The 13,262-nt window shown below is 42.9% G+C and overlaps 1 protein-coding gene across 1 annotated transcript in view; it reads left to right on the forward strand.

Annotated features, from left to right (window-relative positions):
- Positions 1 to 3,278, forward strand: part of HPSE2 (heparanase 2 (inactive)) — a 531,613-nt gene extending 528,335 nt beyond the window's left edge. The window contains exon 12 of the mRNA XM_036336390.1: positions 2,414 to 3,278. Within this exon, the coding sequence (XP_036192283.1) occupies positions 2,414 to 2,579 (166 nt within the window). The 3' untranslated portion in view covers positions 2,580 to 3,278. The remainder of the gene's footprint in view (positions 1 to 2,413) is intronic.
- Positions 3,279 to 13,262: the final 9,984 nt, after the last annotated feature.

Here is a 13,262-nt window from a genome sequence, read left to right on the forward strand (position 1 = left end):
TTACAGATGCAGAAAGTGCAGGAAGTAAGGTTAAGAGATTTGCCATAGCATCTTGCAAGTCAGCAGTCGGGCTCCTGAATTTAGAGATAGTCCAGATCTTGACCATGCTGCCTGATTCCATCCACTCCGAGTTAGCTTTCTAACCAACCAATAAGGAAATCAGAATGGGGCCTTTTCCAGAATAACTACTCGTTATTAGTATAGAAATTAAAAGGCTTGCCTATCATACTTGGTTTTGGTTGCCTGGAAGCCAGAGATGTCAGTGCTCTGGGGTCACCTGAATCTAAAAGGGCAATAGCCAATTCCTCAAGGGGAGAGCTTGCGCCTAATTCTGTGTATAAGAGGGACATTGAAGGTTTTCAAGTAGAGGAGTGATACACATTTGAGTATGCTTTGGAAAGATTAATTAGTATTAGTGAACTTGTGTTTGACAGTGCACACCGCCTGAAACAAAATAATAAAAGTACACTGTTAAGACCTGTCTGGGTTTTTGTTTTGTTTTGTTTTGTTTTGTTTTGTTTGCAACAGAAATGCCTCTCTTCACCTTGCCTCCCACACCAGTGAGTAGACTGTCTTCACCAGAGAGAACCACTCAAATTTGGAGCAAAAGCTCCTTGCATATTTGACGAGGTCAACTCCTATCTTCAGACCTCGATGTTCCCACCCCCACACCTTCCAGAGGAAGGCCTGGCTCTATATAAGAGTCTCTTCCCCGCTCATTCATTCCTTAGCCATCCCAACCAGAAGAGGGGGGCTGTACCCTCTGGCCTGTCAGAGCTGGACTCGGCCCAAACTTACTCATGCAGGGCCAGCCTGGAGCTGCCTCTCTGCCTCACTCTCCTCCATGGGGAGTAATTCACAACACACTTATCTCAGGAATTCACTGCTCCATTGGGCAAGGGTCTGATTATCTCTCTCTAAACCTGTCTATCATTCACAGCACAGAAGGAACACTAAACAAAGACCTTTGTATCAATTTCTAACACTTTATTCTCTTTACTGCTCAGATGATATCACTGCAATGTTATCACAGTGAAGGTTAGACAAGGCCCAGAAACAGTCATCACTAAGCAATGTTAGTTTTCTGAGGGTAACTCACAGCCTTATTTGCAGCTCATGCCCTGATTCTGGCCTTTTCTACTGACCCATAAAGCTGAGCTTCATTCTGGGTATGTGACTGTACAAGTTGCTCCCCACTCAGGAACAGCTGGGAAGTTGTCTGGATTTTGTACTGCAGGCCAAGGATGGGTGATCTGTTCTTCTTTCCTCTCTAAGTGCACTACGCATGTGGCCCCCTCTCAGCGTGAAGATGGCTGCTGCACAGGAAGAATAAAGGCAGGCAAGATAGGTGAATTGTAATCACAAATGCCTACTTTTGTCACCTTATACTTCATTGTATTGCTAAAAATGAAAACATCTGTTAAATGTTAGATATGAAAACTCATTCTTAAATTAGAAAAAGGGGAACTGTTAGCTATGTCTTTGCCCTTCTTCAGAACCCTATACAAGTAATATGATGTCAGCACTCTAAGCTATCAAATTAATGAAAAATTCTAGTTAAATAGAAGATTTCTGAAATCATTGTAAGCCTGTGCATCAGTCCACAGGTCTAACTAAAGTGCTATTATGATTTTTAAAAATATAAGCATGAGCCCTGGCCAGTGTGGTTCAGTTGGTTGAACATCATCTTGTGCACCAAAAGGTTGCTGGTTCAATTCCTGGTTAGGGCACATATTTCAGGTTCGATCCCCAGTAGATGTTTCTCTCTCACATTAGTCTCTCTCTCTCTCTCTCTCTCTCTCTCTCTCTCTCTCTCTCTCTCTCTCTCTCTCTCTCTCTCCTTTCCATAGATATAGATAGAAATTGATATAGCTATAGGTATAGCTATAGCTATAGATATGGATATAGATATAGATATATAGATATAGATATAGATATATTTGATTGATAGAAAGACACTTTTCAACTTCTGCATCTCAGAGATTTGTCACTTGTTTAAATCAGCAGTCACCAAACGGTGGTCCGTGAACCACTGGTGGTCCCTGAGGTCCAAAAGGTTGGCGACTGCTGGTCTAAATCGCTGGTCTAAATGATGTGTCTGTGGAACTACTAGTTATCTCGTATTCAAATCCTGGCTCCCAGACCTACAAGTTGTATGATCTTGGGCAAGTCACTTAACCACTGCAGGTAGAAAGGGAATAATGACAGTTTCTTTCTCAGAGTGTTGCTGAGATGTTTGAATGTATTAATAAAATAAAGCTGCTAGGTGAAAGCCTGGGCACAGCAAGTGTCAGTAAGTGATAGCTGTGCATGTATCAGACAGACAGGCAGCATTCTGGGGCTGCCCAGGCTTCGTGGCGATGGCCCCCTTATAATGCATTATTGAGTTCCATACTGTTTCTCTTCTCCACAGGTCAGTGCAGCTGAACGGGCAGCCCTTAGTGATGGTGGACGATGGGACCCTCCCAGAGTTGAAGCCCCGCCCGCTACGGGCTGGCCGGACATTGGTCATCCCTCCAGTTACCATGGGCTTTTATGTGGTAAAGAATGTCAATGCTTTGGCCTGCCGCTACCGATAAGCCACCCTCACATTCATGAAATGCCAGCAGGCCTACTGGACTGCTTTCCACTTTTCCGCCCCAATAGTATCCTTACTTTTCAGACATCTTCTTAGCCACAAACCAGTCTCTGCTGCCCATCCTGCTGGAATCGACATAGACTTGCTCTCTCAAGGTAGCACGAGCTTAGCCTAGGTAGGTCACATCCACCCCAGAGGAAAGTGTGGACATCATGTGTACCTTTATCAGGTTGAAGTTGTGTGTGTAGAGCTGTTTGTATCCTTGTATGTGTACCATGAAACCCAGCTGAAGCACACTCCCCTGACAAATGAAATAACTGCCCAGATCCTGGTCACACCGCAGTGTTACTATAGACCATAGCCTGTGGCTGCTGCCCTCAGAAGATGATCAAGGACCAAAGCCTGGTGGGCCTTGAGAGCCCCATCCTCTTCCAAAGTCTCAGCACAAAGAGAAAGCACGCCGCACCACCAGCACACTCCTTTTCTTGCCTGCTCCCTGCTGTTGCACTGGGTTTCCTATGAGCTCTCTTCCCAGAGGGGAGCAAGTGGGTGAGTCAGCCCTGGCTGATGGGTGAGCTCTTTGTGTCATTTCCCGGCTGATGTATGAGTGTGTGCATCTGGGTTTCTGACAGTGGCATCAATCACTGGATATTCCTCTGGGAAGTCAGTGCTTCAAAAGTAAAATTGCGATCATACTCCAGATTTTATAAGAAGGCTCTATTCCTCTGTGAATCCAGATTCCCCCAGGGTTGGAATGGGAGTCGGGTAACAATATACATTGAGTGGAGAGCAATGTAGTAGGCACCACAAAAAGCAATCATCATCCGTCATGCGGCTGTGAGGGAGAGTTTCGGTAAAAAGAGAAAGTATACCACACCATCGCCACACATGTACACACACACACACACACACACACACCACCACCACACATGCACACACACACACACACACACACACACACACACACAGACCACCACCACACATGTCCACACAGACATACTCCCACCACCACCACACTACCACCACACATGTCCACACATACACACACACACCACCACACATGTCCACACACACACCACCACCACACATGTCCACACACACACACACGCATACACACACAGTTCACCACCATACATGTCCACACACACATACACACATACCCCAAACCACCACCACCACACATGTACACCCTCACACACACACACACACACACACACCAAACCACCACCACACATATACACCCTCACACACACACATATCAAACCACCACCACACATGTACACTCACATACATACTAAACCACCACCACACATGTACACCCTCACACACATATAACAAACCACCACCACACATGTACACACACACACACATAAAACCACCACCACATATGTACACACACACACCGAACTATCACCACACATGTACACACACAACAATAAATAAACAATTAGACTTGCCTCAAATTCTAAAGAATATTTACTAAGGATAAGCCCTTAATGGTTTGGTTGACCAAAACCATTAAAAATAAAAAAGAGGTGTAAACCAAAGGTTCTCGCCTTAAGATACCACTGAATCTAATCTTCCTGCCTCTTCACTAGTAGCTGTGTGCCTCTCAGTGCATTCACTAGGCAGAAATTCAATCTGGTCACTAAACACGACCAGGTCCTTCTTATCCCAGACCAACTCATCTGAGCAGTGAACACAGCTTTCAGTTAGCCATTCCGGGGAAGGCAGGATCCGGAGCAGAACTGAAGGGGAAACTGGATGGTTGGTGGGAAGCTCCCAGGTGGACAGGAGCAAGTGGAGTGAGTTGAAGTTCATCATGAGGACCTTCTGTCTGGGCTGTGGGGTCCTTGCAAACAATCTGTGGCTGAAATTCCTTCCTTTTCTGTGGATGTGATTTTCTATCTCAGGATAAATGACATGAATGATGCTCTTTTAAAAGGAGGAGATATTTGTCAGTGTCACAGGGTTCCAACTAGGGGAGTGAACTGTGAAAGGCTGAGAATGGAGGAGAAGCAGGGTCTTTGAGGCCAGAGGCCAGGGAAACTGCCCAAGATGCCAAGGAGTTAAATAAGGACGAGGGCCAAGTCTGCAGAGTGAGCGGTAGGTGAGAGACAGGAGGAGGATGAACTGGGAGAGGGCGTGGAGGGTTGAAGAACTGGGAGTTGGGAGAGGGAAGCTGACAGGCTCATTTCTGTGTAAGGAAGGGAGCGGGTGTGGTTTTGACAGGCTTATTGTTAGGTACAGAAGGAACAGCACACAGAAGGTACAGCAAGAGGGGAGACGGGAATGAGCTGGGACCAGTCAGCGGGTAGCTCAGCCTAGAAGCAGCTGGGGAGAGGGAGGCTGGACCCTGACATGCAGCCTTGGGGTAACTCAGAGGGTCCCTCTTCTCTGGAAACAGGCACCTCCCCCTGAAGGTTCAGCTCTGAGAGGATGGAGAGAGAAAGGAGGGGAAAGAAGTGACAGACAGCCCCAAGTGAGGAAGAGAGCGAAAAGGAGACATGAGAGACCAAATGGTTGTTTCCCCAAAAGGGAGCGCAGGCGGAGGGGCAGGGCCCCTGGTAACACCAGAGCTACCTGAGGTGCCTGCAGGCAGGCCCTGGGCTAGGTTGCTTTACAGACACAGTAGCCCCTGTTTTTTCTGTAACTCATGCAGAGGGTCCAGAGCAGCCGTGGGCAAACTACAGCCCGCGATTCGGCCCGTTTGAAATGAATAAAACTAAAAAAAAAAAAAAAACCGTACCCTTTTATGTAATGATGTTTACTTTGAATTTATATTAGTTCACACAAACACTCCATCCATGCTTTTGTTCCGGCCCTCCGGTCCAGTTTAAACAAGAACCCATTGTGGCCCTCGAGTCAAAAAGTTTGCCCACCCCTGGTCCAGAGCATTCCCAGATCACCCAGGCAATGGTTTGCTGAGCTCAGAATAATCAAGAGCTTGTTCATTTAGCCACCAAGCTCAGTGGCTGCCCAGCTCACAGACTCACCCTTCACCTCTTCTAGGTTCTGTTAATTCAGCCCAGCCAGGACCCCAGACTCCACTGGGTGCACTTTCTGTAAGTGCTGATTCTTCACTCAGCCTCTACATGTGGGGAATAAAGGCAGTTCCTGCTTCTTCTGTCTTTCTCTGTGTATTAAATGTGGCTCCTAAGAGGTTTTGCTTTTTCAAGTTAATTAAAAGAGAGAGAGGTTCACTGAGATTTATTTCTGGAGTCCTGCAATTCTAACTTTGCAGCTGAATCACAGAAGAAGTATTTGCATTGTTCAAAGAAAATGAAGAAACTCAATGTAAAATCACATCCGATAGAGATTTTAAAACACTGCATCTATCCAGGATTTTTCATTTCAGTGTGGGGGTGATGACTCAATCAGGGGGATGCCTCCTTCGAATGGATTCCCCTATCACACTTCCCACTAAAGAGAGCCTGGAGCAGAATTCAGCACCACCATCCACATCACGGAGCAGCTTGCCAGGCTGAGCCCGGGATAAAAGAGCTCACCCACAGCCTCCCCGATCAGATATTTCCTCCTAAAACAAGACATGGCTGAGATAACCTAAGACTTAAGAACCATTTATTTTAAACCGAAAGATGGGCTTCCAAAGTGCTTATTTGAACGCCTGATAATGGGTAATGAAAACTCTGTCTTGTGGAGATGATTTTATGCTCCTTCTGCCTCTAGGAATGATTTTCTTTCTCCTTTCTTATCGCAAAGGCTCAGAACAAATTCTCATTGTTATTTGGAGAGAGTGTCCCAGTTCCTCTCGTGCCCTAAAACACTGCAGCTGTGGGATGTTGGCATTATCGCCAAATGGAGAAAAGCTTGAAAATACCAGACAGGGCAACAGGCCTAGGACTCCCAGATCATCATTCCCAAGGCCCACTTTCCCTCTGCAGCCCCAGCCTCTCCCCGGGCAGGTGGGCCAAGCCCTACAGCTCTGGCAGGTCAGAGATTGGTGGTGGAATCTGCCTGAGAAGCCCCTCCAGCTCTGCAGCGTCCTGGGGTTTATTTCTGAAAACAAAAGGGCAGTGTTTAATCTCTGCAGAAGCAAAGGCCAACCAGGTGGATAAAAATGTTGGAACAGGGAAGGACTTTAAGCATTAGAAATATCAATAGAGCAACCAAAAATAATAGAGATATGGCTTGGAAAAGACAAGGGAAGAAAGGGCATAAACATTTATGGAGCATGGCTTCCTCTACTTCCCCTCTTCCCAACCTCACACCACTGCCCCAGCCTGGACACTGCCAATTGCTCACTTCTACTAACTTACTGTCCAGTCCCACAGCCTCACCTCTGCCAGCCACTCTGTCCTCATCCTGGAGCCCAGGGAAATCTGCTGTACGAGAGGGAATTCAGTTTTGGTTGTAGAAATGTTTGCAATCTTTTCATAAGATGAGCCAGAATTAAACATAAGATAGTAAGGGTTCTCAAAGAGAAGCAGTCATTATAAGGCCCAAACAACTAGAACATTACAATCACTCCCTTTCAGTTCCACTAACAGGAACACAAAGGCTCCTGTACTGCCTTTCTATCCCAGTCCTGGGCAGTGAGTACCAGAGGACCAGAGAAGTAATCCATCCAAGGCCATCTGGATAAGCAGAGGGCAGGACTGGGGCTTGAACCCAGATCTGTTGGATTCCAAAACCTACCCTCATTGCATTGTACTTCCTTTCTCACTTATTGGACTAGTTATGGCCAACTTTTTCCTCATCTCTATTATGCCCACAGCTAGCTTTCTTAACATCCTGTGTGTGTCTACAGACAACTCTAGTAGTGGCTTCACCCAGGACAGTTGATCTCGGGTTTGGGGTAGCCAGCTAACAACTCGGATGAGTAGTGAGTCGGGCTATGACCAAAACTGGCTATAGAATTTTGAATCCAGGCTCAACTTGGCCCAGCAGTGGTCCTCCTAGTCTGCTCCCCTCCGTGTGTGTTTTTCTGTAGAATAATTTAAACGGCCACTCCCACCACCACTACCCACCACAGGTGATGAGTTTGATATTCTAAGTCTTGAAGGTAAGTGGCAGAGCCAGTTAGCACCCATTCATGCTGGCCCTGCTAGCCCTGCTCCTCCTCCCTCCACCACCCAGAGGTTTGGAAGTTTCTCTTCACCTTCCCAAACTAAATAAAAAGTCCACTAATCATTGTCCTATGGGTAGTATTCATAAATATCACTCCAAAACAAGAAAGCCAAAACACCAAAAGAGAGCAAATCAAACGCTTTGGCACCCACTTCCTTCCAAACACCAGAGCAGTCCCTGGGAGCTCTACGAACGTTTGGGAGGAGCTGACAAGTCCCAAATGACCAGCTCGTGAATAACTCCCACTGTCTCATGCACCCAGCAGAGACATCACTAACATTACTCTCCTAATTATTACTCATAAAAATCTTCTAGGATTCTTTTTTAAGTTGTAAATGTTATGTAATAAATTATATTTTTGGGAGAAGCAAAAAGAAACCTTAGTTCTAATGATCTGGAAGTTGGCAAAATGAGTGCAGGAACCCTCCCAGGGAAAGGTTCTTCTCTGTGCAGGGGATTTAAACAGGTGTTAATATTTCCTTCCAGAAAACAGAATATATTAAGGTTTATATGAGCCTGATGATTGCAGAGGCTTGGGTTCATGAGGTAGTTTATATATTGAGGTAATGTTTTTTAAGTAATAAAATGTGAATACTCTAACTTTCTGTTCTCAGGGTGTTCTGTGGGGAAAGGGAGGTCACTGTTGTCCTTGACCTTAAGACTGATTGCCTGATGAACTAACACATGCTGGGAACCTTTGATTTCATGGTGTGCTGCCCTGCCCTTCCCCCCTCGCCCCCACAAGCTTGCTTCAAGTACTCTAAATGGAAATTAAATTTTATTATTCAAGTTAGATGTCATTGTCTCTCATAAATTAACTAATAGCTGTAATAACAGGTAAGCCTCAGACTCTCAATGGTTTAACACAATTGAAGTTTATTTCTTGCTCATAGGTCATGTGAAATTCAGTTGGTGGTAATGGGACTAAGGTGGGCAGCAGTTCTGTTCCATGTAGTCCTTTGGGGATCCAGATGCTGTGAGTTCTCTGCCATCTTCAGCACTTAGCCTCGAAGATTGCTATGGGCATCTCCAAGATAGACCATATCCTAGGCCAGTGATGGCGAACCTATGACACGTGTGTCAGCGGTGACAGGTGAACTCATTTTTTTGGTTGATTTTTCTTTGTTAAATGGCATTTAAATATATAAAATAAATCTCAAAAATATAAATCTTTGTTTCACTATGATTGCAAATATCAAAAAATTTCTATATGTGACGGCACCAGAGTTAAGTTAGGGTTTTTCAAAATGCTGACACGCCAAGCTCAAAAGGTTCGCCATCACTGTCCTAGGCCATCAGTAAATGTAAAAGGATTCAAGTCATACAAAGCATATTCTCTGAGCAGATGGACTTGAAATAGAAATCTATAGATATCCTGAAAACCTCCAAATATTTGGAAATTAATAATACATTTCTAAATAACCCATGGGTCAAAAAAATAAAAATATATATAAAGTATTTTGAACTATTTAAAAATTAAAATATAACATATCAAAAATTGTAGGTGCTGATAAAGCAGAACCTTGAGAGAATTTTATAGCAGTAAACTTCATTGTTAGAAAAGACAAAAGATCTCAAATCAGGTCAGTTTCTAGCTTAAGAAATTATTTAAAAAGAAAAGTAAATTAAATCCAAAGTAAACAGAAGAAAGGAAATAGTAAATATCAGTACAGAAATTAGGGAAATGAGAACCAATGAAAATTGATGAAACCAAAAGCTATTGAGAAAAATCAATAAAATCCTTAATGTGACCTGAATCCTTACATATTTACTGAACAGAATAGACACTCCAGAAATAGATTCATGTATATATGGACAACTGACTTAAGATAAATGTGTCAAAGTAATTCAGTGGAGAAAGGATATTTTTTCAACAAATGGAACTAGAAAAAATGGATATTTATATGCAAAACAATGAACCCTTCTCTTATACCATCTACAAAAATCAACTTGAAATGGATCATAGACATAAAGGTAAAACCTAACATTATAAAACTTCTAGAAGAAAATACAGGAGAAACTGTGACCCTGGCTTAGGCAACGATATTTTTAGACAGTACACACAAAAAAGCACAAAGATTTCTGTTCTTTGAAAGTCCCTGTGAAGAAAGTGAAAAAACAAAGCCACAGACTGCAAAAAAAGAAAAAAAAGTGCAAAATAGATCTGTTGAAGGATTTGTATCCAAATATATAAAAAATCATATAAATAATAAGCAAGACAATCCAATTTTAAAAATGAGCAAATGATTTGAATACTTTACCAGAGAAGAGATATAGATGGCATACAAGCACATGAAAAGAAGTTCAGCATCATTTGTCATTAGGAAAATGGAAATTAAAACCACAATGAGATACATACATAAAAACTACATACCTACTAGAATGGCAAAAGTTAGAAAAAGGCAACATCAAATGCTAAGGAGACTACAAAGCAATTAAAACTCTCAATATTGTAGCGGGAATATAAAATGGTGCATGCACTTTGGAAAACAGTTCAACGGCTTAATATAAACTTAAACATACACTTTACATACAGTCCCGCCATCCCACTCCTAGGTGTTTATCCAAGTGAAATAAAAACTTACATTGACACAAAAACCTGCACATAATTACAGATAGATAAATTGGATTACATAAAAATTGAAAACATTTGTGCTACAAGTGATAAGTAAAAAGACAAAACACATAATGGTTCACAGATCTAGAACAAATACTCCAAAAATTTATATGGAACCAAAAAAGACCCCAAATAGCTACAGCAATCTTGAGAAAGAAGAACAAAGTTGGAGGGATCATAATACCAGGTATCAAGTTATACTACAAACCCACTGTAATCAAAACAGTCTGGTACTGGCACAAGGACAGGAATATAGATCAATAAAATAGAACAGAGACTCCATAAATCAACCCAGGCCATTACGCTCAATATTTGACAAAGAAGGCAAGAGCATACAATGGGATCAAGACAGTCTCTTTAATAAAAGATGTTGGGAAAATTGGACAGACACATGCAAAAAAATGAAATTAGACCGTCAACTTATACCATATACAAGAATAAATTCAAAATGGATAAAAGACTTAAATGTAAGTTGTGAAACCATAAAAATCCTACAAGAAATCTAGGCAGCCAAATCTTAAACATCTCTCATAGCAATATGTGTGTGGATACATCTCCTAGGACAGGGGTGGGCAACCCCTGGCACGCGTGCCAAACATGGCACGCCAGTAACTTTTGCTGGCACGTGAAACCATCTCTTATAATCTTCCATTTACAATTTTTTTCTTAATATCGACTTCTTTATTTTTCAGATAAATTCAGTGTAGGTGCATCTTAGATAAATAAATAATTTTACATAACATGTATACATTAAAAAATAAATGTATTTTTCATCATCATATACTGTGTTTTAGTCACTCGAATGAATTTTATTATTTCTTCAAGGTTCTTCACATATGTACACCTTAAGAGATATCAAGTAGGTGTAACATGTTCTCAAAAAATTAGGGTTGGCACGCAGAAGAATTTTGAGTCAGAGATTTTGCTGGTTTTGGCACGCACTCACAAAAAGGTTGCCCACCCCTGTCCTAGGACAAAGGAAACTAAGGAGAAAATAAACAAATGGGACTACATTAAAATAAAAGCTTCTGCACAGCAAAAGAAACAATCAACAAAATGAAAAAGGAGAACATATTTGGCAATGGTACATCTGCTAAAGGGTTAATATCCAAAATATATAAGGAACTCATACAACTTAACAAAAGGATGACAAACAGTTCAATTAAAAAATAGACAAAGGACTAAATAGACACTTTTCCAAAGTGGACATACAGATGGCCAAGAGACATATGAAAAAATGCTCAAAGTCACTGATCATCAGAGAGATGCAAATTGAAACAACAATGAGGTAGCACCTCACATCTATCAGAATGGCTACCGTCAACAAATCAACAAATGACAAGTGTTGGCAAGGATGTGGAGAAAAGGGAATCCTAGTACATGGTGGGTGGGAATGCAGACGGGTGCACCCATTATGGAAAACAATATGGACTTTCCTAAAAAAATTAAATATGGAACTGCCATTTGACCCATTGATCCCACTTCTAGGATATCCTAAGAAACTTCAAAATACCAATCAGAAAGAATGTATGCACCCCTATGCTCATAGCAGCACAATTTACAATAGCTAAAATCTGGAAACAGCCCAAGTGCCCATCAGTAGATGAGTGGATAAAAAAGCTGTGGTACATGTATACCATGGAATACTATGCAGCTGTAAAAAAGAAGGATCTCTTTCCCTTAGAGATAGCATGGAGAGACCTGGAGAGTATTATGCTAAGCGAAATAAGCCAGTCAGAGAAAGACAAGTATCACATGATTTCACTCATATGTGAAATCTAATGAACAAAATAAACTGATGAACAAAATAGATCCAGAGACGTAGAAGCATAGAACAGACTGAAGAATCTCAGAGGGAAGGTGGGGGTGGGTGAGTGGGCAGGAAGGATCAACCAGAGAACTTGTATGCATATATTCATAGTCCATGGACAGAGACAATAGGGTGGTAAAGGCCTGGGGGTGGGAAGGGTACATATGCAATGCTTTCAGCAACAAAGATTTTTAAAAAACACATAATGGGAGAAAATTTTTGCAAATCATGTATCAAATAAAGGACTTGTATCCGGAATATATAAAGAACTCTTAAAACTAATAATAAGAGAACTTAATTTTAAAATGAGCAACGGATTTGAGTAGGCATTTTCCCAAAGAAGACATATAAATTGCTGCAACGCACATGAATAGATGCTGAATGTCATTAGTCATTAGAGAAAATACAAATCAAAATCATGAGATACCACTTCACACCCATGAGGATGGCTGTTAAAAAACGACAACAAGCTTTGGCGAAAATGTAGAGAAAGTGGAGCCCTCATACAATGCTGATGGGAAATGGACTAGTGGGGGGGGGGGGGGCGGAGAATAAATAGCAGCAAATCCACTTGATGAAATTTATTCAATCACTGACATTCATGCTTATGAAGAGTTTGACACCAAAGAGAAACATGGTGAGTGGAATAACAGGATAAAGAGTGCACAGCCGGAGACCTCAGCTACGGACGGGAGCCAGTGCCCGCGGTGGGCTCTGTGCTACGGAGGGGGAGTTCGGGCCCTAAGGTGGGCTGCCAGGGAGGGGCAGTGCATGGAGGAAGGGGAGCAGGAGTGATGCTTGCTTTGTCTGAAGGTGGTGGCGCATTAATTCTTGGCCCCTGCCTTTGGCGGGACGGGGAGAGGGGTGCTCTACCTGCTGTGACCTACACAGACCCTCACAGTCACCCCCGCGTGGGCTGCGCTCAAAGCTCCCATGAGAGAGACTCCAGGACACTGAGGGGTGACTTGGGTGGGGATGTAGTCCCCTCCATAACCTTCCTCCGCTCTCCCCGCCTTCAGCCTCTACAAGTACACACACAATTTAAGAAAATCTTGCGAACTCGGGTTCAAGACAAAGCCCCTAATGGGAAGGCCCCTCCCCGCAATGGAAGAAGAAATTCCGAGGTGCCCGTGGGGGCAGCTGGCCCCCCGCAGGCTGTCCGCTCC

Source organism: Myotis myotis, unplaced genomic scaffold, assembly GCF_014108235.1.
Source record: "Myotis myotis isolate mMyoMyo1 unplaced genomic scaffold, mMyoMyo1.p scaffold_m19_p_15, whole genome shotgun sequence".
Classification (NCBI taxonomy): Eukaryota; Metazoa; Chordata; class Mammalia; order Chiroptera; family Vespertilionidae; genus Myotis; species Myotis myotis.